Source organism: Papio anubis, chromosome 1 (assembly GCF_008728515.1).
Source record: "Papio anubis isolate 15944 chromosome 1, Panubis1.0, whole genome shotgun sequence".
Classification (NCBI taxonomy): Eukaryota; Metazoa; Chordata; class Mammalia; order Primates; family Cercopithecidae; genus Papio; species Papio anubis.
In genome coordinates, this window is record NC_044976.1 from 72825672 (window position 1) to 72851259 (window position 25588).

Below are 25588 nucleotides of genomic sequence, written 5' to 3' on the forward strand. Positions count from 1 at the left end.
TATTCAACTCTGTGGTTTTATTTTATTGATAACAAAGAGCTACTGAGGACATCGTTATCCTCCAAAATGATGCATTTGTAATGCATGCAAAGGCTAAGGGGTGTTTGTGTGTCCTCTTGAAGAAAGCTAAAGTAGAAAATAATTACTATTTGAGTTATTTTCATCACTTTATTCTGCTTCTAAAGGTGATGTAGTAGCATATTCAGCAGATGGTGGATACAGTGCAGGTTTTGGAGCAGAGTTTTCAGCTTCATTTATTCTGCTAGGAACTAAAAACACTTCATTTTCTGCCTCAAAGCTGTCTTTTAACCCTGGTAAGAAGGAAAGTGCTTCATGTGTCTCCACTGTCATTGAGCCTTCTTTGTATGCACTATCTTTATCTGGTTGAATATTTTGAAATTCTCTAAAATTATGCATATTACTGTTAATTTCAGGATCTACTTCACTGCAAAGTATTCTATTTTGGGTTTCATGGGAACTTGTGATACTTAAATCTTTAGCTGTAATGGTCTCCTCGGCAGAGCTTGCATCATATAATACATGTTTTACACTTGTTCCATTTTCCCAAGTTTGCTGTCTTTCTTTTGTGGTGCCTTTTAAGGTCATTTGTGTGATCTGAATTAACATACTAGAATCTGTCTTGCTTTCATCAAGCATATTTTTCTCTTCTTTCCCTACTATTTTTATCTCTAGTGCTTCAGTGCCGTCATTTCTGGGCAATGCATTTGTGCTGTCAATTCCTTTTTCGCTACTATTGGTTAGGTGCCAAATGGCTTGACTACTAACAGGAGAAGTACTGATATCCTTGGGAAGTTCTATTCTATTTTGGTATGGAATTGAATTTGTCTTCATAAATGATAGGTTGTTCTTGGATCGTGTTTGGGGAATGAGAGAGGAATCACAAGTTTCTGGTTTTGAAAGTTTTTTTTCTACATCATTTTCTTCCTTATCCGTAACACAATTTTCCACAATTTGATGTGGTATTTGGGGTTTTGTCATTAATGTTTTTTCTTTATCTCCAAGTTGTGTATGAGTTGAATTTTCCTCTCTGTGTTGTAAGGCTTCATTTTGATCTAAAGTGTATTCCTTGTTGTAGCTGTCAGTCTTGTGAGCATCTAAAAGTTGTGTTTGATTCCTCAGGGACAAAGAAAACTGATTTAGCTCGCTGGTCTTTGATACATTCTGTCCCATGTGCTCAGTGGACTCCGTTGTCCGTTGGTCAGTAGCCCCTGTGGAATGCTGGAATGGTAAAACATCACTTCCTGTATTTTCCCAAGTAGTTGGTAAATAACTAAGCACTTTTGATTCAAGCTGAGTTGCACCTTCCATTTGTTCAGTTGAGAATTGAGAATGTGAGTGCCTGTGCTCAGCATCAGTGGGTGTAGGCTGAGGCAATTTTGATGTGTTTCCATCAGGAATGTGGCCAGCTGAATAACAGTTGCTTTCTATAGAGCTCTGGTTGACTACAGACAAGTTGTTAGCACTGAGCAGCGGGGCACGTTTAGTGTTTCGTTGGTAATATGGGGTCTGCTTTGAGGCATGTTTCAGAGGCAGCCGCTTTGAAGTGAGTCTAACATAGTTGCTACTCTCTGACTGTTGAAGAAAATCTGCAGAAGACACAGTATTTATTTTGGCTTTTGTCTCAGAAGTTTTGGATAATTTCTTAGGAGGCAACAATACTTGCTTGCATTGCTTTGGGAGACCTGACAAGGATTTTTCTGGATGGACTCTGACTTTTCTAAAAGGATGTAAATTTAATTTTATCTTTAAGTTTCGTCCTTTAATTTTCCCTTTGAGGTCAGACTGAAGGGTTCTCTTCCTTCTCAGAACCCGTGAATTAGTAAACCATTTTTCTCCTTTGTTTCTCTCCCCAGGGTTGCTACAGTTTTTGACACCCAACTTAGTCAGCTGGTTACTTTGATTTTTCTGTCGTTTCCAAGAGGTTGATGTTTTGGGTGACATCATTGACCTATTTATTTCTGCTAAATCAGGATCATGGACACTAACCCTCTTTGGGGAATATGCTTTCTTGATTTTTGTTGATAATCCTGATAAATCTATGTTGTCCTCACTCATAAGAAATTTTTCTATTGCGCTGTTAATTTGGATTTGCTCTTTCTCAGGCTTTGAGTGTTGTCTACGATTTGGCTTTTCTTTCATGTAATCTTCAAATTGATCACAGGGCACATATTTACAGATGAGAGAATTGTTTGGCTGAAAATGTCTAGGTCTGCTCTGTTTTAACAGTCTGCAAGGATCATCATATTTTGATCTATGTTTTCGTACGATCTTTTGTACATAGTGTTCCTCAGGCTCACAAGGCTTGGATGATGAGCTTGTAATAAAATGTCTCTGCCTATGAGGTTGTAAGCCATTGTCTTCTTTTTCTATTGGAGGCTGCCATGATTCATTTGTTAAATGCTTCTCAAGACTTTCTCCTGCCAAGGCTGAAGCGGGTATTGCATATCTTCTTCTAAATGTGTCACTGCTGATATCTGTGGAACAATAAATGCAAGAATTTAGCACTTAGCAGAGTTTTATTACCCCAACCAAACAGATACTTAGAAAGCTTGTGAGAAGTATAAAACTGACTTCTCTGATAATTGCAATTCTTGAATATTTCCTAATTTTCAACCAAACCTTCAAAGGACATTTGTCAGTTCCATATGTTTTGAATGACACTCTTTATGGTCACACTGCAGTCAGTTGTGATGCTGACTTAAAAGTTGTGGAGTTGGAAATAGAAATGTTATTTATGGTCATATATCTTTAGTTGTTGGTTAGGTTAGCTTTAAATGTGAATAATATCTAAATCCTTTTTAAGTGGCTATAGTAATTTTTTCCTGAATTTATTTCCCATTTGCAACTTAAATATTGGGCAAAATATGGGTGCAATATTGAGTAAGATTCAGGTTTCAGATAATAACCTGAACAACGAAAGGGAAATACTTGCAATACTATTGACTCAATGAAAGCAGAGATCATATCTGTTTTATTTCCCATAACTTAATAAAATGTTCATTAAATATTTGTTAAATAAATAGTTATTTTGAAATATAGCCCGGTTTGTGTGGCAGCAGTCTTTGCCTGGGACTTTTAAAATGGTACAGATTAATATAATATTTAATCTTATTAATCTTATAACTTATTCTGCTAGTTTCTTTTAAATGTCTGCCTGCAAATTCCTCTTAATGTTACAATCTTTCATTCACTGAAAGAAAACAGTACATGATGAACTGTTCAAAAAGGAAGCTTCCTTTTACTGTTCCGAGATAGACATCTCTACAGCCCTATAGGCACATATAGAAGAAGGAAACTTGTACTGGCTTCTCCTTAATGTCTGCCCATAATCTCCTTTTACACGTTAAATAATATTAATGACAAAAATAATAGTAATACCATTAATAGAGCACATGCTAAGAGCTAGGCATTGTGCTCATATTGTACATTCATCATCTCTTTTAATATTCACAAGAGACATGATCCATTGGACATATCCTACTGTCTTATAACTTTTACAGATGAAGGAATGAGCTTTAAAGAAATTGAATGCTTTCCCCTAGTCCCCATGCTTGGGGAATGACTTCCCCAAGTCTATCTGACATTAAACGACCCTATTAACTACAATGCATCTAAAATTTAAAATTATTTATTAGATACTTTCTATTGTTTCATGAAATTTTTTCATCCAGAGGAAGTAGTTTTTTATTCCATGATAAAAAAGGAAATCTTAACTGCAGAACATCTTAACTGCAAAACATCTTAACAGCACTATTGCTATTTAAAAGGCTTTTTTTCTTTTTCGTTTTTAACATTGTTAGGTGTTAGGCCTCAAAATTAACTTTTAGTAGACAGGAGATGTACTCTCAACTCCTAAGGGTGGGGACACTCCATCTCCACTTTTCCCCAAGAGGTGAACTAAGTCCCAGACTAGCATCTAATTCCAATCTAAGATCTGCCGTCAACATTCTAGGTGACCTTGGAGAAGCTACTTGCTCTCTGTGTATTAGAAGGTTGGACTAGATGGGAGCTTTATGTAAGTATACAAATTATGCCGGGGAAAGAATCTGTAGCCTTTGTCAGAGTCTCAGAGAGTTCTGTGACTCAGAGATAAACATTAAGAACTATTAGTCTAGATCTAAAGTCCCCTCTACCCTGGAAAGTCCATTATTCTTTTTCTAAGTCAGAAGGCATAATCAGAGTGGCAATGTTTTCTTTACTAATTTCTGTTCTGGAGCAGATGTGACCTTAGCTGTTTTCTCCTCATATACCTACCCTCTCTAGTTCTGGTACAATGCCTGGCATGGAGCAGCATTTCAGGTATTTCTTACAAATATTCATGCTAATCTGACAAACCAGTGTTCTCAGTGTGAAAACAACATACTGGGTTTTAAATGGTTAAGAGACCATACCCCTTCAGTTATAAGAGTTTCCCACAGAGAAGTTCAGGCATCGGACAAAGTTAAAAGATGAAATGGAGCATCTGCCTAAGGTATGATTTTAGTGAAAGGGTAAGTGCTTATTTCTTTGTAAAATAAAGTCAATCTGACCCAGTTTCTATGGCGTATGCTGCTTTCCTCAGCCATCCCTGTCTTGTGTGAAATCATCAACCCCCAGACGCTGTTAAGAACTGGAGTGTGGGAATGCAATGGAATAAACTCACATCCTACCTTATAACATATGTGAAATAACATATGGCTTTATTCTTGTCCAGTCACCCCAAAATGCATCCTTAGGGCCAGACCCCTGTGGTAAGAATTTCTTGATACAGCACCTCTGTCATTCATATTCTTAGAGAAAGCTCTGCTTGTTGTAAACCAATTCAAATAAATGACAGGAACCTCTTTACAGAGCAGCTGTCAACATTTTCACTGCTGAGCCTGAATGCATAGCCTTACTATTCAGGAAGAAAAAGGAAGACATTTAATTCATTGCCTCCACCTAAATATTGACATCGCCCATGTACAGTGGGTAGATGTCACGGCCAGATTCACTTGGCTCCCAGCATGGGACGATGAATTAAGTCCTGACTTTGCCTGGACTGGGAAGTTATCATCCCTGACAGCTCAGCAAGCAAAGTATGTTTCTTGACATCATTCCTGAAATGAATCACTAGCATTAGAGGGCCCATTCTTCTAACATGTCATGCTCTGGGAAGGTTGCTTACTGCAGAATTGGCATTAGAGCTCGAAGGATGTTGGAATAAAAGCTGATATTAGCCATCCCATAGATCTTAACAGCACTCTTGCTATTTAAAAGGCTACTTTTTTCTTTTTTTAACATTGTTAGGTGTTGGGCCTCAAAATTTACTTTTAGCAGTCAGGAGATGCAATCTCAGCTCCTAAAAGTAAGAACACTTCATCTCCATCTCAGCCTAAACACACACACATACACACATGCGCGCACGCGCACACACACACACACACAATATTTTTAGAAAAGGAATAGACTAGTGCTACAGTGATTTTTATAGCATTTCCTATTGAGGAAATTAAAGGAGGGAGGCTCCCTCCTTCAAAAAGCATTAAACGGAGTGGGATTTTCTAAAACAAGACAAACTCACCTTCTGTTCTTATTATATGGTGTGGCAGAGTTTGAGGCAGGACTTCTCCAGACTCAAGATTCCTTAGCTTTTGAACTTTCCTTGAATTATATGTTGTAAGTAAGCCTGCTTCATTAAAAGCTGTCGTATTTCCAGGAGACTGTGAACACCTTGAATGCAGCAATCTACCATCCTGGCAAAATAAAGTGCTGCCTACCCTATGGTCTTTCTTTTTCAGGTTTCTAAATGATCCGTCAAGGGTTGTGGACTCAGAGGCCGATGTTGCTTGATGACTATTTTCCTGTAAAAGTGGCATTTCCTTTCTGGACCCCACAATGGACATGACCTTTATCTCGTTTTCCTGAGTTAAGTGGCAGTTACAGTATCCCTTAGTGTGGTAATTTCTTGCCCCATGAGCACACAGGGGTTCGTGGAAGGTTCTGCAACAAAGGTTTTCTGATGTGTGTTCATTTGCTTTGCCTTGTTGGAGTTTCCAGTTAAATACAACTAAACCTAGGCAAGTGAGACCAACAGCTCCTGTGACAAATAGAGAGACCATTAAAAGATAACATCTTGGGAAGAAACATATAAATCATCAAATGTAAAAACCACAAACATAAAGGTTAGCGGCTTGAAAGATATCAGAATGGGTAGGAAGTCCTTCACCATTTGGAAAATATCAGTTCAGACAGAGGCTACCATTGACATTGTTCTGCTTTTGAATTTGGATCTTTATACATATTAAAGATTATAAGTAACAACACCATCTGGAATCTCTTTGGTAGGAAAAAGGGCTGTTTCATGAACTGAAATTCATTTAAGATAAAACAGTCCCTGCAGTAACATTTTTTCTGTCTACGGCACCTCCTTTTATGAACTCTCATAATAGAATCAATGACGTCTCATCTAAGACTGCCTGGTACTGTCATTTCATGTTCTATGTAGTTTGTCCTCTGAATAAAATTGCAAGATCCAGTGTTTCTCGAACCCAGATGCCGATTCTAATCTGTTTCTATTTCACTTTTTCCTATCTTGACAAATGGCATCCTCAACCACCTAAATGTTCAAACCAATGTCCCTGAGTCATACCCTCATTATCTATCACAGTGATTTCCCTTGTTTCTTCACACTTATGAAGTGTATTATTGTGTTTATTCATTCATTTGCTTGTTCACAGACTGTCCTCCTCTGCTACAATTAAGCACTGTGAGGCAACACATCCTTTTAGTCCTGTTCAACATTCTATCCCCAGTGTCCACAACTCTGAGGCAAAGGAGGCAGAAATATTTATTATATATTCTTAAATCAACAGAAGGGATTCTGTTTATGAATTCTGATAATGAAATCACTGGTAATCTAATCTTATAAATCCTCAAGATGTGATTAGGAAGACATGGTGTCAGTACAGATTGAGTAAAGAGATCTGTGTCCTAAACCCACGTTGCCTGAGGACGGTGCCCTTTTCTGGAAATGAAGACAACATTCCAGATTGTCTGACTGGCTACGCTATGCCTGGTTTTATCCCCTGGAGACTATATTAATGAAAACATATTTTTTAAACTGAAATAAAAAGAGAAGGTATCAGGTCATAATTGTTCCTTTTTTGTGTGTGTGTTAAACATGAAGAACACAGAGAATAGCAGTTTCTGGTAAAACCCTCAAACCATTGTATAGTTTACCATATCTTGAGCTCTTAAATCTATTTTAATTCATTTGCCAACAATACACTCTTGGAAAGTGCTATTAACATATTGAAGCAATCTAAGGTACATTTTTAAAAGTTGTAGCAAAATTATGTAAATAATAATCCTTTCATTGACAGATTCTAGAGTTTGAATTATCCCAAGCAATGATTTTGGTTTTAACATGTTAAAGAACATACTAAAAAATTAAAAACTGGCACCACTCCTTAACTTATATGGGTAAGAAAACTCAAGATTCAAAGCTATGTTCTGACACTTTTCTTGGTATTTTCTAATTTCTCTAACACTTATTTTTTCTCCTTTCACAAATAAGGATAACTGATACTATCCAGGGATTGAATAATATATGTGACATGTTTAACACAGTGCTTTGATATAGTAGAGTTCAATGAGCGTTCATTGTGATTTATGATTATGATTATGATTACTGAGCTACCATTGTTTAGGTTTTCCATTGCTCTATTGGTTCCTGAAAGACTCACCTATCAGGAAAAAAAATCCAAAAATCAATCATTAGGATGATATTTTATATGACTGGTGCAGTTAGTGGGCCAAATAATGAAGGAACAAAAGGGCTAAGTGTTCTTGAAGACAAGAATCAGCCATTGAAATGAGAGTAAACATAATCTGATTATAGGATACAGTTTCTCCTCTAATTGTGTCTGAATGGCAGGGACTCACTCACTTCCCTGCTGTTGATGCTAGGTATATATCTGTATCCCATTACCAGTCAGGTATGGTCACTTTCCATTAGCGTAGAAAGCAAAAGCAGCAAATGAAGCTTGTAGGCAGGCGGAACGTGCTATTAAGAAGCTGTTTGAATTTTCTTTGCCATGGGCATTGTTTCTATTTTTAAAAAGTATTCTAACAATCTTTCTGAGTTGGCAAGAGAAAAAGGGAAAATTAATGATAAGTTCTTATTGAAACATTAGAAACACGTTACAGCTTCATAAAAACTTTTTATCTACCAGTTCATAGCATACGTGTCAAGATATTAGTGTTTGATGCCAAATAACCATTTATTAGTTTTAAATTTACTGAATATAGCTATTTATATTCCTTTGAATTTTTATGACTTAGATATAGCTGAAGAAGAAAATGGACTCATAGGCAAAATTATAGTTCTAAGTGTTTTTCCCACAATCTAAAAGTATAGATAACTCACCCCATGTGTACTTCAGAAAGAGTGGAATCTTAATGGAGCAAATTAACATTAAAAATCAGAGTCTTTTTAAAGAAGAATCTCTTCTCAAAGCACTATAATTTAACAATTATTTGATGAAAGATATATTAGCATGATAATTTCACACACCAAAACCTAACATATATGTAATCATATTTATAATTTATCAGAATTTATTCACGTATATTAAGCTCCCTCTCACTTTGACAAAACCTTTGGAATCTCCTAGAATTTGTATTCGTCTCAATACAAAAAAAGAACCGTTAATGTAGCTAAATATATTTCTGAATATATATTTCTGAAAACAGATGTAAAAGGTAACTAGAAGATATTAAAAATTGCTCTATTATAATATTTCCAAAACGATGTCCTCTAGAACACAAATTCAATGAAATCCTCTATGAAAAAAAGGGATCATGGCCAAATAAGTTCAAGAAATGCTCCACATCACACCTTCCTCTTAGAAATGTATAGTGCTCATTAGAAAATGAAAGGTTACGAGAAGTGCTGCAGTGAGTACACCTGTTTCACTTTGCTTAACTTAGTACCTTTTAAACCTATTTGAACCCTACCATCTATTGCCTATATGTGCATCTGTGTGTTTTTATTGGAATATCTATTAATTATCCACCAGTGCTAGTGTTCTAAGAAGCACATTTAAGGGAAACCTGTCTGCTGCCCTATCACTTATGTCTTTTATGGCAAATTACTTCTTAGTACATACAATTACTGACATAGCTACATGGTTTTTAAAAGAATTTATCTTCCTAACATTTGAATTTCCTTCCGAGTTAATTTGATTACTGCTGATGGTAGTTCCATTGTCTATACCTGATGCTGGTCTCCATCTATCCTGATTAAAAGTGTAATTGTCAGGAAGTAAAAATACAATCAATCAATTCACTAGATAACTGTTATAGAATAATGACTTATAGCACATATTTAAAATACGTCAGTCTTGGATGCCATTTGTTTGTCTCTGGTCTCTCTCTCTTTCTCTCCCTGCCCCCTCATCACCATGGTTACCCACAGGTGCAGAGGATTTCACCATGCACTGAGAGCATAGGGGAAAACACACAGATTGAGCTAGATAACTTAAGAAATCTCATGCATCTTTGGTCTTCAACTAATGACACTAAGTGCCATTTTATGTTATTCATCCAGTGAGATGCAATGATAGCTGACGCATAGTTTAATAAATTTTAAATTACAAAAAATATATAAAGAATTGCATATTATTCTCCCCTTAGTTGGTCTGGGGAAGTATGGGCCAAGTTTACATAGAGTTGGACAAATAGAAATTTTAGAAGAATTCAAATCCCCCCAACAGGAGGAAAACCAAGGCACAGAGAAGTTAGATAATGTGTTCAAAGTCACACAGCCAATAGCAGAGCCAGAATTCAAACCTAGGTAATCCACCTACACAGCTCATTTATTTAACTACTGTGCCGTATAAACACGGCAGACTGAGATATATGGGATTGCCATAGTAGCATCCTTTTGTGCATCTGTGAAAGTCCGCTGACTCTTACTCTGTACCATGGAGAAGCACACAAATGTAAGTGCCTTGCGGAAAGAGTCTATGTCCCATCAGTTTTTAAATATCTATCACCTAGTGTCATAACAAATGCACCAGTACTCTTTGGTGAAAGGATGGTTGATGAAATGTAAATGTTATTCTTGTATTACACACAAGGAAATGAAAGTCTAAATAGCAAGTTAACCTGTTCAAGATCACAGTGCTAGTTATACCAGGACTGGAGCTCTTGAATTCTGGTCCAGGGCCCTTTCCTCTATTTTAGACAGCTTCCTTGAAACAGGAAATTCTTGCAACTTGTGCTAAATCAGCTAATATCCTCCACCATCTACTGGCAACCTCTCCTTTCCATGAGCTTGGCAAATTTCCCCAAGTGTCTGAGATAAGCATCACTTAGCATGCTGCAAAAATATGGACAAGTGAAGAGAAAAGAGGAGGGCACACTTCTCCCCGGCATACCTGCAAAGCCAAGGACAGTCAGCAGGGCCACATCTTGTCCTGGGAGGAGGGGACTTCTGTCCTTTAGAACCAGAGTGAAGTTGGGAGCTTTGGAATCACAGTTGGTCTCAGACAGCCTCAGCACACTCTGTGCAGCTGCCACAGCTGCGGTAGATGGTTGACAATTTAGGTCCTTGGCATTCCTGAGCGTGTGAGCAGAAGACTTAATGTAGTTTCTTAAAAACCGAGCAAGGGGATGGAGATCACAAGTGCAGCTCCACTGGTTCTTATCTAAGCTCAGATGGATTAACTGCTTCAGTGGAGTAAAAACATCCGGCATGTGGGCTAACCTATTTCGCGAAAGGTCCACTTCCTGTAGTTGAGGCAGGGGCCGGAAGGCATCTTTCCCAATGTAGGAAATAAAATTGTTGGATAAATCCAGATGCCTGAGACTGTGGAGATTCGTGCCTCCAAAAGAACTGTCTGTGAGATTAGTGATCTGATTCCCATCCAGCTGGAGCCGGGTCAGGCCCCTTGTGTTTCGGAACCAAGACCCTCGTAGGGTGCGGAGAGCATTATTGCTCAGCACCAGCACCTGCAGGCTGTGAAGCTTGCTGAAGGTGTGATCAGTGAGCGAAGAGCTGGATATTTGGTTGTGCTCCAGCAACAAAGTCCGCAACATCGTAAGGCCATCTAGGGCATCTTCCTGAACATCCTCGATACCATTTCTGCTCAGAGAGAGCAGGGCAAGATTAAACAAGAGAGACAGGTTGGTGCTCTCAATAGAGGACAGATATCCATCAGTGATGATTAAAACCCTCGTGGTCATAGGGGCTGCTGTGGGCAAAAAAGCACAGACTAGATGCAGGATACACATAAGTGGGAGGGCGGGGGTATGGTGGAGAGCAGAGAATCAATATCCTCTAAGCAATCTTATCACCTGGGTAAAAACAGTAAACAGTACACAACATGAAAATGATTTTCTGATTTCTAAATTTAAGGGGAAGCTGGCTATATATCAAAATGATGGATTTTTATATTCTTTGCTACTGTGACATGTTTGTTTGAGAAACATAAACCCATCTGTTACTTTAGATGTCAAAGTTAATTCATTGTTTCAGATTATCTTCATGGATGTTATTTTGAAGGTGTCTTTTTAGGCCCTCCCTCCAAGGCTGTGTACCGACCTGATCTAGCCCTGCAGATCCAGTACAGAGTCAACTAAGAGCTGAGCCTGTGTCTGATCCCCCTAGTCAGTGTTCTATAGCAATTTATATTTATGCTGTGAAGTCAATCATCTTTTCTCCCAAACATAAAGGTGCGTGTTGGGGTGGGGAGAGTGAGAAGGAGCATTGGTTTCTGCTTTTTAGCCCCAGGCTAAAAGTTGGCAACTTGGTAAGGATATATATTCACTCCAGACAACCCAAGTGTCTGTCAGTGGGGTTCTCATTATAGTCTGGGCCATCTTGGCCTCCTGTCTAATATCTGTTCCCTCCAATGAAGTCCATCATGTGATGACAGGTGGTACTCAGGGCTTCCAACTGTTAAATCCCTTCACCATAATCACCTCAGAGCTATCACTGCTCTGTCATTAGAAATCAAAGCATTTTAACTCAATAAAGATGTATTATAATCAGGAGTTATTGTAACACATCTTTATCATGCTAAAATTGTTTTGACTGCAAATGACAGTGTCATAAGGATAGAGGAGTCCATTGTCACTGGGAGGTCTGCAGGTGATATTAGAACAGTCAACCACAGGGAAGCAAATCACAAATCCCTTAGGAAATTCAGACTGCATCGCGGAAACAAAGAGATTAAAAAATATGTAAAAGACAAAAGATTCTCAGAGTGCCTTCTTTTGAAAGAATTGTTCTCATCCCTGCAGCACAAGCAAGCTTAAATCCTGGTAATTTTTTCAGCATTTATGATTGATTATTTGAATGCTATTCATTCTGGCCAGTTCGGCATTTTGTTCCTCTCGTCATTGTTTTTGATACGGGATGAAGGAGGTTTGTTTTCATGGGTTCTCAGTCCTTTAGGGATTTGCTGACTCCGAATGAGCAGGCTATTATTTCTATCAATTACTTCTTGTCTAGGTCTAGAAAAGAAACCCAACTACCAATTCATCCATTTTGTTCTCTGTACTTATGAAATCTAACTTCACAAATGTGGTGTTCTGTAAATGAGAAGGATGATATAGAGGTGCAACAATGTAGATGAGAAATATTTGTTTCTTACAGACATCAACTATCTCTGATCAGGAAAAATAAATGTAGTGAAGTCAAGAAATCCATTTTAGATGGTGAGAGTTTAGTGTTAAAGCATTTTCGATACTGATTAGAAACAATATACACGTCAACTATCCTTGAAACCTTCTCTCTCCTGTCAAGGATGGTGACAACATCTACTTCCTAATTATCAGAGTCATGGAATTTTAGAAATGGAAGAAATTATCCTCTTCCACTCTGTCGTAACTCAAGCTTGTTTATGGAAATTTTCCATTGGCAGAGCTTATAGCTTGTTTATCTCTTCTTGGATATCAGGATGTAAATCACATTCTCCTCAAATTTGTTAATAAGGTGTCTTATTAAATTGTTGACTTAAGCAAGCAATATGTAATGAATACAGGCAGTGTATCTTGTTAGCATTTCTACAGCTCATTTACCACCAATAAAAAAAGACCAGACTTTCAAAATGAGACGCACTTTGATAATAATCTGTTTCACTGGTACGTCACTTAATCTTACTAATGCTGAACGATTGCAGTTCAGGTTTCTGATTCATTTATATTTCTTCCAGCTGGTGGTAGGGTTCAAATCTGCACAAAGTATGTACAAAAATATAATTAAAGTGATGTATTTGTTAAGTGTGTAGCTGGATAAAATGGTGATATTCTTTTGCAATAGCAAAATATCTCAATTACTTCTGAAGGTCTTTAAATAGTTTTGATTGAGACCATTAGGAACAGGAAAACAAAATATTACCAGTCTCTTTAGTCATTGTTTGAAGCTTACTCATTAAAGGGTTACCTCTTTTAAGCTGAGCCCAGAGAACAGTCAGTACAATGAAAGGTACGGCAACCAATTTTCCAGGTACACTGAGCACTGCTTTGTAGAGTTATTAGTTTTATTACCTACTATATAGGTTAGCTGGTGACAGAGGGTTACATCTTTGGTGCACACCACACATGACTCAGGGCAAGCTGCCACCAACTGCAACATGATGGCGAAGAGTACCAGCCATCCACCTGAAAGGAAAGTAGACGGCAATGTATATCATAATGTTGGCATTTACTGTGCATTATTTTAGTACATACAGCTCATGAGGCATTTTGGTAATTTCTACTGTTCAATAAGCATCTTGGTGTTCTCTTAAGATGCCAGGTAAATAACTACATTCCTTAATTTGCATAAAATTTAAACCAAAATGTTAAAGCATTTGACTATAAATTCAGAGAGCTCACATCCACGGCATATTTATTAGTATTTTGAAAAAATTAAGTTACTTTGCAAAACAATATATAGTTTGTAGTGCTTTCACCAAACATTATCTTACTTAGTTCTCTTAATTCTGCAGCCCAATTAGAGACTAAAGAAACAGCTCAGGATTGTTAGTAAACCATCGTAAATCACATAGCTGGTAGTTTTTTAACCAAGTCTTTTAACTTTCAATCCAGTGTTTCTTCTAGTATGCAAAGCTCATCTCAGGTACTGAGTTTTATGTGATTACAACTAAATTCTTACTCCTTATAGATTTAAATGCCACACCTAGGGAGTGAGTATGAAGTCAAGATTAAACTCACAAGCTCTACTTAGCTTTGAATTCAGCTCTGTTTTTAGTGACTATATTATCTTAGAAAAAAATGTCTCTTTTTGTTTTTTGCCTAAAATAGAAATAATAATAAATTCCTACAGTACAGAGTATTATAAGAGTTAAATGAATACTCTAAGTGTTTACTAAATGTTAAATTTTACCATTATTTTTAAGCTTTTTCAACTCCCCAGAGAAATATTTAACATCACTTGAATTTTATGTTCAAAAAAGACAATTCATTTATAATGCCTTCACTGGCTGATTAAAAAAAAAAAGGAGCAAATTATAATAAAACCCTCTACCTATATTATAAGATAGTTTGAGAACAAAATAAAATGTTGAAAAAGACATAAAATGATTAATTCTATTATTTATTCAACAAGCATTTGTAGATCACCTTCTGCATGCTAGGCACTCTCAGAGTACTGGGCATAGAGCAGGGGCTGACAAGCCCCTGCCCTTGGGAAGTGTACTTCCTATAAAAGGACATAAATAATAAACAAATAATATAAAATATGTATTCAGTCATGTGGTGATAAGTGCTATAGAATAAATAAAACAAGAAAAGGAGAAGATCACATTGGCTCGAGGGCCCTAAATACGGCGAACAAGGAAAATCTCTCTGATAAAACAACATTTGAACAATAAGCTGGAGAAGGTGAAGGCATTAGTGTGTCATGGTGGAGAGAACCCAATGCAAAGTTCTGAGGGCATGAGGAAGTTGGTGTGGCCAGAGTGGAGTGTGTAAGAGGAAGAATAGGGCACAGAATCATAGGAGCAGGTTGTTGTATACCTTAGAGATGAACGCAAAGAGGTAGGATTTTAACCCAAATAACATGGGAAATAATTGGAGGCTATAGTGAGTGGCATTACTTGGTCCAATGTACATTTTTAAATGATCATTTTAACTACTGGGTTGGGAACATACTATTAGATAAGCAAAGAATAGAAGTAGCAAAAATAGGAGACAATTGTAGTAATATAAGCAAGAGATGATGTGGTGTAGACCAGGATGAGAGAGATAAGCATATTCCAGATGATTTTTTTAATCATAATGATGCAATTTAATTTAACAAATTTGAGCTCATTTAACCTCTCTGATGGAATGTGCTAGGTGTCTAAGAGTAAATAAACCATTGCATCAAAGCACTTTCTAGCTAGTGATAGACATGTAAATACTTATCTATAACACAAGGAGAAATGAAGTAAATCTAGATGCAAGTGAATAATTATGTTGTGGAATAATGTGGATGCTTTAAGAAGGATGTAGCTTGTGAGTTGGGCTTTGCAGAGTGCAGTGAATTTCCATGGGCAGAGAATAAGCATTAGATAATTTCAGTCTGAGAAAACAGTAGGAACAATGCCCTGCATGGGGCAGCAGATCTAATCTCAGTTCATTTATTTTAGCCCTACCTGACTGGTTAGTGTGCCTCATGCATGTGTGGTTCAGGGGCCAACCAGAGATTTAGGTATAATTTACACACAGATTCCAGGGCTTTTTCCAGGATCTCCTCTCATTTTCTACTGCATATTTGTAATAAGCAGGATTCTAAGATGGCCTGTAAGATTCCTTTCCCCTGGTGTACATGCCATGTAGAATATCCTCCCCTTCAGTGTGGGCAGAACCTGTGAATATGATGAGATATTACTCCCATGATTATGTTTCATCATATAACCAAAGGAAGATTATCCCAAGTGGGTCTGACCTAATTGGGTGAGCTCTTCAAAACTGGTCACTCTGTGACCAGTTTTACAGCTGGTCACAGAGTAGGAAGTCAAGCATGTGCCCTTGCCAGTCAGGAAAAAAGCAAACAGCCATGTTGTGAACTGCCTATGTGGCAAGCAGCTGTAGGTATCCTCTAGAATTTGAGAGTCATTTCTGGGCAACAGATGGCAAGAAAACAGACATGTGTCATACAACCACAAAGAAATGAGTTCTGCCAACAACCGATGAGCTTAAAAGAGGCCTTGAGCCTCAGATGAGAATCACAGTTCCTGCTGACTCCCTGATTTCAGCCTAGTGAATCTCTGAGCAAAGAACCCGGCTAATCTATACTGTACTCCTTACCGATGGAAACAGATAATAAATGAACATTGTTTTAAATCACTAGGTTTATGGTAATTTGTTACAAAACAATAAATAATACACTCCAGTTGCCCTGAATTCTGTCCTCTGGTCCTTCAAACAAGCAAACTATCAGAATTTTAACTGTTTCCTAAAATGCAGAAGTGGTCTACCCCCAGGCTAAATACGAGAGAGAGAGAGAGAGAGAGAGAGAGAGAGAGAGAGAGAGGTGGGAAACATACTAATTCCTTTCTTCTAAGTGACTCACTCTCCTCCAGGATCTACTTGCTTTTATTAACTTTCCAGTGCCTTCAGGTAGCGGCCGTTTACATTTTGTCCAGAGTTTCTAGTTGTTTTCTGTAGGAGGGTTGATCTAATATAAGTTACTTGATCATTCAGATTCTGACTGGTAAGATCAATATAATTTGCTGGTATATTAGAGGCAAGAATGATAAAGAGAGTAGTCAAAGATCATCACTTTTTTGTTGTTGTTGTTGCCTCTGCAAGTAGAAGGATGGAGTTTCCATTTACTGAAATGGGAAAAGCTATAGATATAATTAATTGCATGTATGAGTTTAGAGTTCAGGAGAAAGTACTGGGCTAGAGATAGAAATCTGGGAGTTGTTTTTTATCAGCACCACGCTCTAACCAACTGAGCTAACCGGCCAGCTGGGAGTTGTTTTTTAAAAGGCATGAGGCTGAATTAGCTCCTCAACAAATTAATTCTAAAGAGTAAAGAGACTCAAAGACTGAGTCTTGGAGTGATGAAAAGCTTAAAGATAAGAAAGAGAGATGAAACCAAAAAGGGAGGCTAAGAAGAAGCCAATGAGCACAGAAAAAAAATAAGAAAATGGTGTCCTCAAAGCCAATTGAAAAACGTGTTTCAGGGACAAAGGAATTGTTGCTTGTATTCAATGCTATGCCAAGTGAGATGACCACTGAGATGTAACCACTGAATTTAGCAACGAGGAGATCTTTGTAACCTTGGCAAGGGCAGTTTCAGCAGTGTTGTAGGAGAAAGCTTGATTAGGATGGATTGCAAATGGGAGAAGGGGAACTAGGACCACAAATTTAGATAACTCTAGAACATTTTTGCTGTAAAGGTAAACAGCAATGAAACAGTAGCTTGAAGAAGAGAAGTTAAGGGTTTTATTTTGCTGTTTGCTTTTAAGATAGGAGAATGTATAGTATGTCTGTATGCTGGTGGAGATTAAACAATAAAGAAGGAACATGAACGATGCAAAAAAAAAAAAAAAAAGAGATGAGAGAATTATTGCTGGAGCACACAAGTGAAGGAGTTGGCCTCAGAATTAGGCGAAGTTCATCCATAGAAACAAAAGTGAGGGCAAATTATGTAGGTCATAGGCGAGTAGGTCAATGTAGTAGTGGGAGCTAGAGGTTTGAGGAGAGAGAAGGTACAAAATAGTCATCTGGAGTATGAGAGAGTTAATGGGCTAGAAATATGTAATAGGCTCTCTGAGCAGTACTGACAGTCTATGGGAGGTTAGAGGGTCAAGATTTTGAAATGAGACAGGCAGAATTGATTCAATAATGGTTAGGATTCTTTCAGTAGTGTACAAAATGCAAGATGAAGCCAGAGAGTTGAGGATGTGTGGAAGGGAGTGATAGTTGGAAGTGAATCTAATGATAAATGTTGATGAAATGTAAGATAGGTAAAGGGAAAGTGAGTGACAGTGAAAAGATGATGAAATGAGCAAAACAACAAGTAAGGAAAAAGATCGACAGATGGGTAGGTAGGTAGATAGAAGAGTATCTACTTTAGGACATATTTGGAAATGCTCGTAATATAAAGCTCTTGTTTTGTTTTGTTTTGTTTTGTTTTGTTTAAGTGGTAAAATGGCTTCCAATTACCAGTGTGATCCAAGATTGTTGGAGTCGGGTTTCTAGAAAAAGTGAGCTAGAAAGAAAGGAGACAGCTCAGAGAGTTGTCTGATAAAGATTGAGAGGTTAAAGAGCATGGAGGGGTGCAGGCATTGGTCATGACAGGGTCTAGGGTATAACTAAGGGGCTGAGTGACTAAAGGAGTTTGGAGGACAAGCTCATTGGAGAAGAGTAGGCAAAGGAACCCAGAGGTCAGGCTATTTTAATGATCATTTGCATGGATAATAAAAGTACAAAGAGTAGTGATAGAGAATATGAAGTCAGCCAGTTTTTTAAATCCCCAAAGAATGAGGGGGTGTAGCTAGACTCTGGTGGTATAGCCTGACAAGCTGGTCATGTAGCCTGACAAGCTGGTGGTGTTTAGGAGAGAAACCATTTGGAAGTAGCAGTGACAGCAAGGAAGACACAGGATTTTGTTCACCCTACTGCTCCCACTGCTCCCACTGCCCCCACCAACCTACAGATACAAGGAGTATGTGAGAGGAAACAGCTTATAAGGGAAGCAATGTTCTCAGGGGTGGGCTAGAGAGTAAGGGAGAAATTGTTCTACTAAGAATCTAAATTAGTTGGTTACTACACCTGAATGTTAAATTGGGCTCTCCCCCTCCTGGCAGTGAAAGTTTCATAAAGGGAGAAATGATAGGATGTATGGTTTTAGGATCTGACGAAAGAAGACAATTTTCTCAAAAGAGGTCAACATTTTCTAAAATTCCAAGAATTTTTCCAATAAACATTTTTATCTCTTGCAACTGGAACAAAGCTTGAAATATATTTGGAATAAACTTTTTTTTAACCAAACTCATCTGACACAGAGGTTAATAATGGGCAATATCTTTAATAGCACTGTCTGAAGATAAAAACTAAAGATAAACCCTAAAGTAAGGCATACTCCTGAGGTTTCTATCATCATCTTAGTTTTGAATCTGAGATGATCTTTTCAAAAGTGAAGTTCATTATAAATCTACTTTAGCAGTTCTTTTTATACATAGTGTGCGGTATATTACAAGGCACTGAGATAGTTAATAGTTTTTAGTATTCGCTATTATTCTTTCATTTTGAAGAGGAAACCTGCCATTTAAAAACATGCAAAGCTAATTAAAGCTTTTCCACTATTTCATTATCTGAATGTAGTTGCAAATTCTGACTTAAAACTCTTATCAGAGGGAGACTCAACATCCCTCCATGAACAGCAAATGAACATTCAATTAACACTTCAATAAAAGTGTATTTTAAATAAAAATATACTTTATTGTTAATCTCATTCTTTACAAATGCTAATACCCAACTTTAAAATCCAAAGAGAGTCTCCTTCCTTTTATTCTTAAGGGAAAAAAAAAGTTCTTTTTTCTATTTACAGGGAAGACCCGAGTTTTCTGAAGTTGTCACGAAGTTAGAAGAGTGTCTCTGCAACATTGAGGTAAAAACTTTTTTTTTTTTTTTTTTTTTTTTTTTTTTGAGACGGAGTCTCACGCTGTTGCCCAGGCTGGAGTGCTGTGGCCGGATCTCAGCTCACTGCAAGCTCCGCCTCCCGGGTTCCCGCCATTCTCCTGTCTCAGCCTCCCGAGTAGCTGGGACTACAGGCGCCCGCCACCTCGCCCGGCTAGTTTTTTGTATTTTTTAGTAGAGACGGGGTTTCACCGTGTTAGCCAGGGTGGTCTCGATCTCCTGACCTCGTGATCCACCCGTCTCGGCCTCCCAAAGTGCTGGGATTACAGGCTTGAGCCACCGCGCCCGGCCGAGGTAAAAACTTTAGCTTCTGAAATATGTCCATAAAAAAGCCCTGAATATCCAAGGCTGTCAGGGAATGCAGGTGAGATGGTACTTATGGAAAGTTAGTATGAGGACCCATAACTCCATCCGTATTTACCCTATTCATTAAATTCCTAGGGTGGAGCAGAATTAGCTGTGCCTACAGGGATAAAGGCAAAATCAGAGTGAATTGAAGCCCTTCCAACATATAATAGGGCAGGCAAATGGACACAGTCATGCTCAGCTTAAAAAACTGATGAGTGAAAATTGGAAAGTATAACAAATACATTAGAAGGTAATTATTTAATCAATTTTATGCAAAAGTTTCTTCATACAGAGATGTGTAAGACATTGTTCATTTACATTCAATGCGAAAAGAAGAATTATCAATAAAATATGTTCATTAATTAGGGGGCATTGCTTTCACACCACATATATGTTGCTTAATGTGATATATGTTGGTAATCAGGCTAATGGAATTTTCTTTCCTTATTAAAGCTGTTTGCTTTAATTTTCTCTATAATTGCCTTAATTTTCTATACACCTGGTCAAGAGATGCATTTCAAAATAGGTGAGGGAGCTGAAACATTCACACTAATTCAAAAATAATATATTCTCAAATGCAAATAAGTACTACTGGTGGAGGAAGACATACATCACACATAGAGGATGACATATGAATCTGCATATGCAGGGAAGGGGCAAGAATAGAGAGAAATAGCATCAACCTGAGATTGCACCACTAAGTCTCAAAGTGGAACCATCAAGAAAAGTAGGGTTTTTTCTAAAAAAACAAAAAACAAAAAACAAAAAAAAAACTCAACTAAGAGTCATTGGACCTAGTCTATTGGAAAATGATTCGCAGTTACAGCCTGCAGTGAGTGTCTCTGTCTCATGATTCTTTGCTGGAATTTCCAAAGAAAACTTTTGTGTAGGTCTCTAAGGTCCTCTTTCCCTTCTGTTCTTCAGTCCTGGGACTTACACAAAGTGGGGAGAAGTAGTCACATATTTGGTGGGGTTTCAGCAGCCCCTGTGGACAAAAGCATCTGCCAGAAGCCTTGGATATTAAGAGACACCTTCAAGACTTGAATTTAAAATATCCTCTCATTTTGAAACTTAGAGTTTGAGCAAGTTTGCTTTGAGCCTAATGGGATAGACACATCTGGAGGTGGATTCCAGAAACAGGAACCATGATAGGATCTACTAAGCTAGCTTGTCTTATTGTAATATATTGATCAAGCCTCTTATTTATAGTCTCTCCCCAAGGGAGAAGATGAATGAGCTATATGCTAAGACAGTTTGCTGGACTGAGTTGCACTAATTAATGGACCAGAGTCAGCCTAAAGAGGCTTGACTTGTGCAGTTTCATAAGAATTTATCCTCTCTATTCTTCAACTTTTCAGTCAATGGTTTAGATCAAGGCCAAGAGGGAGCTACTCATCCCATGTGCAGATATAATCAAGTTAAGAAGGACAGAAAATATTTGAAAGCAAGACTCTAGATCTTGGAGGATGAAGTAACAGGACATGTCTAACAAGAATAATTTTAACAGGAATACATATAAATACAATGTCCTGCAGCAGAGCTAAAGAAAAAATAATAAAAGTATCAAATGGTAGAGACATGGCTTAGGAGCATCATGAATGCTAGAGGATAATAAGCTCATTGGGAGTTAGAATATAAAGTGACTACCTTGTAGTAAAATAAAAGATATGATTATTCTTGTTCTGAAATGGCCAAGTGGTACCCAGTTGTGACCCTGAACCTTTTAAAAGAATAATTTCAACTATTTAAACAGGGATACACATTTTAGGAGAGAGAGATTTGAGTGCTGAATAAGTTGAAAATCATGTAACATGAAAACCAGTTGAAGGAACTAGTGACGCTTATCACAGAAAAGAGGAAATTAGGATGAGTCCAACAGGTTTTTTTGTTTGTTTTTCCTTCCTTCCTTCCTTCCTTCCTTCCTTCCTTCCTTCCTTCCTTCCTTCCTTTCTTTTTTTTTTTTTTTTTAGATGGAATCTCGCTCTGTCACCAGGCTGGAGTGCAGTGGCGTAATCTCAGATCACCACAAACTCCAACTCCCAGGTTCAAGCAATTTTCCTGCCTCAGCCTCCTGAGTAGCTGGGACTACAGGCGTGCACCACCACGCCCAGCTAATTTTTGTATTTTTATTAGAGACTGGGTTTCACCATGTTGGCCAGGGTGGTCTCTATCTCTTGACCTTGTGATCCGCTCGCCTCAGCCTCCCAAAGTGCTGGGATTACAGGCATGAGCCACCGCACCCAGCCAAGTCCAACAGGTGTTTTTAAACATCTGAAGAACTATCATGTGGCAAAGAGAGTGGTCTGTTCAATCTGGGAAAACACTTGCCACACATTCAAGCATTTTTCATCTTATAAAATTGATGTATTCTTAGAAAAGTGTGTAAATTCATTTTATGTGAAGGGAATAATTTCATGTAAAGTGAAAAATTTTAGCTATGATTTAAAGGAACTCTGCCATAAATCTTATTGCCATAGTGAAAAATGTGAAGAATCTTTTGATCATTGAATAATAACCTTCTAAATATATTTTATGAATCTGACTTGGGCCTACTGTTTTTAGAAAGATGAGCATAAATTTAACAGGCCAGCTCTCAGCACAGAACTGAGTCAAAAAAGTAAATTAAGCTAGCCAGATGTTGCCATTAGATTTTTTTCCTGAAAGGAAAAGCCAGAAGCAAGCTGAGTGAATAGAAATTAAAATATGGGAAACCTTGGAATAGAAAGTTAAATCCGTATTTTATGTTATGTCTTCACACCTGTTGGAAGTATTAAACAATTAAAATTACCCCTCCTCCACTCAGCTGATGTCTCCTGCATCAAGTAACAGCAGTGGCTCTCTCTCACCTTCTTCTTCTTCTGATTGCCTGGTGAGCCGGGGAGGACCTGGCCGGAGTCATGTGGCAGCTTTAAGAAGTCGTTTCGAATTGGAATATGCTCTAAATGCAAGGTCCTATGCTGCTTTGTCCCAAAGGTGAGTGGTAATATAAGCAAATCTCACAGTAAAGTCTTATTTCAGAATCTTATCAAGATAGTCAACTGATTTGATTCCTATCACAGGGTTTGATCACCCCTCTGAAAAACTTTGAAAGAGGAGTTTTCAGCCCATTTCTCTTACATTATGACTAAAAATTAGAAATTTTATTATCTGTTAGCCTAGGTCCTCTAGTTTCAAGTATCAGGTATTAACCTAGCTGAAGTAAGACACGTCTATTTTAGAGCAACAAAAGGGATTTATTAAAAGTATTCTGAGGCTATTTTATGACATCCAAGCAAGAATTCCTGTGTAGAAACCAGGAAACAGCTTTGAGGATCTGAGCAACACAAGTTCAGTGTTCTAAGAATTACCATATGACCCATATTACCTTATGATCCATTTCCCAGGAAATTCCATTCCTAGGAATATACCCTGAAATTGAAAATGGGTACTTAAAAAATACTTGTATTCAAATGTTTATAGAGCAATATTTATAAAAACCAAAAGGTGGAAATAACCCAAATGTCCATCAACCAATGAACACGTTGATAAAACAGGTTGTCACAACAAAATACCATATACTGGGTACATAAAACAACAGAAATTTACTTCCACAGTCTGAAAGCTGGAAGTCCAAGATCAGGTTCAGCATGGTTCCAGTGGGGGTTCTCTTCCTGTTTTCTAGAAATCCATCTTTTTTCTCTGTCCTTACACAGCAGGCAGAGCTCTAGTGTCTCTTCATCTTCTTATAAGGGCACCAACTCTACTGGATCAGGGCTTGCTTTACATTTATGACTTCATTTAACCTTAATTATCTCCTTAAAGGCCTTCTCTCCAATGCAGTCACATGGGAGGTTAAGATTTCAACATATGAATTTGAGGAGGGTCACACTCCAGTCCATAGCAATAGGCAAATGTATAAAAACAAAAAGCAGATGGCTGCTTCCAGGGGATAGGTAGGAGGGAGAAATTGGGAGTAACTGCTTAATTGTCATCCAGTTTTATCTGGGGCTGATGAAAAGATTTTGGAATTAGAAGGGGTGGTCTTAAAACTGTGAATGTACTAAATACCACTGAATTGCTAGTTTTAAAATGGTTATTTCTATGCTGTGTGAACTTTACCTCAATGAAAAAGGAAGCAAAAACAAAAAGATTAAGCAAAAAGGTAAGTCAGAAAAAGAGAAAAAGAAATCAACATTCTTTCATAGCTAGTTCTGCCATTTACATGGCCCAGTGCCCAATAGATAGTCTCTTTGTCTCTCAGCTTAAATGTTAAGTTTCAAGGAGAAATGTATCTGTCATATAATGCTATAATAATTCTGTATAATAACCCATCCCAGAATTCAGGGGTGTGCAATCATAAGCATTAATTTCTTGCTCACTTGTTTGTGGGCTCATTTTGGATGAGCTTAACTCTGAACTACAGGTTGTGTTCAGGTCTGTTCTTTGTGTCTCTCACCCTCCTTGGACACCTACATAGAAAAATGTACTACCTGTGGTATATTCTTCTCATAGACAAAGGCTAGTAACTCAAGAGGACAAGCCCAAGTTTACATGCATATTTAAAGCCTTTGCTCAAGTTATATCCTCTGACAACATTCCATTGGCAAGTTTCACAGCTGACTTCAACATCAACAGGAAGAAAAATATACTTGGTTTTTAGTGGGAAGAACTGCAAAGCCATATGGCAAAAGGCATGGGTAGCTGGAGTGGGAATGGGATCATATTTCATTAATATAAACATGGCTGTCAGGGGCCCCCATTCTAGGTGGGGAGCAAAGAAGGCAGTCGCTGTGAGCTTCATAGATACCCTATAGAGCGCATACTTTCCAACCCATGGAAGACCAGAAAAGACTAGTTTAAAATCTGTCTCCATCCACATGAGAACCAAAGCATTTGCACATGGCTCAGTTACACATGCACACTCACACCCACACCTACATATACAGACACACTCATACACTCCATTATCAGAGTAAAGGTTCTTAAGTGGGAAAAGATTATCTGGAGTTAGCAAGGGTTTCTATACAATCTACAAATTGCAATTGTTGCTTTTTTAGCTGTAGTTATTATATTCCTGATCTGACAAAAGAGTTACAGCTGCAGCTATGAAGAGATGGGACTCTTATTCATAAAGTCTTTAATCTATAGGATGTCATGAAATTAAGTATCAGTAGGTTTGATTTATAACCACATAAACTGGACACCATTTTTATTGGATTTTAGTCTCTCACATAATTTCAAAAGCGCCCATAGGCCAAGACTACGTTAGATTTGGTCACATCATCATCTTCCAGTTCTATCTGCTGTTCTTATTCTCTACTTGTGGCTTTTAAAACTATTTCTATGAACAGCCAGATTTTGATACTTCTAAAGCACAATCACCTGAGGTTTGTCCACTTGAGACAGAGGTTAAGAGGATAAGCTGTGGAATCAGACAGATGTGAGGTTAAATCTTGGCTTTGCCATGTGCTAGCTCAATGACCTTGTCAAGTTATTTAAATCTCACATGTAAAATACTGATAATAATACCAGATCTTAGAGTTGTTATAAGGAGAGGTACTATTGTCATAGTAGTGACAGTACTTGATCTAAAGATGCCAGCAGAACCAAGCAAAGAATATAGTTCCAA

At 37.7% G+C, this 25588-nt stretch overlaps 2 protein-coding genes across 9 annotated transcripts in view; one reads left to right on the forward strand and one right to left on the reverse strand.

Moving 5' to 3' along the window:
- Positions 1-25588, forward strand: part of LOC101000074 (serine/threonine-protein kinase TNNI3K) — a 309317-nt gene that overhangs the window by 234354 nt on the left and 49375 nt on the right. For 6 of the 8 annotated variants that reach the window (XM_021943016.2, XM_017962538.3, XM_017962532.3 and 3 more), the window contains 2 exons: positions 19544-19603; positions 22784-22953. The exons of 1 other annotated variant lie outside the window; for it this stretch is intronic. In XM_021943016.2, the coding sequence (XP_021798708.1) occupies positions 19544-19603; positions 22784-22953 (230 nt within the window). Of the gene's footprint in view, positions 1-5780; positions 5870-19543; positions 19604-22783; positions 22954-25588 lie in introns of those variants that run through there. One more of the 8 variants, XM_017962546.3, reaches the window with a different exon arrangement.
- LRRC53 (leucine rich repeat containing 53) lies at positions 142-13655 on the reverse strand. Its single transcript, XM_003892070.5, has 4 exons — positions 13540-13655; positions 10425-11240; positions 5564-6079; positions 142-2495 (listed from the first exon to the last, which is right to left on the reverse strand). The coding sequence occupies exons 1-4, from the start codon at positions 13625-13627 to the stop codon at positions 169-171; spliced, it is 3747 nt and encodes a 1248-aa protein (XP_003892119.2). The 5' UTR covers positions 13628-13655; the 3' UTR covers positions 142-168.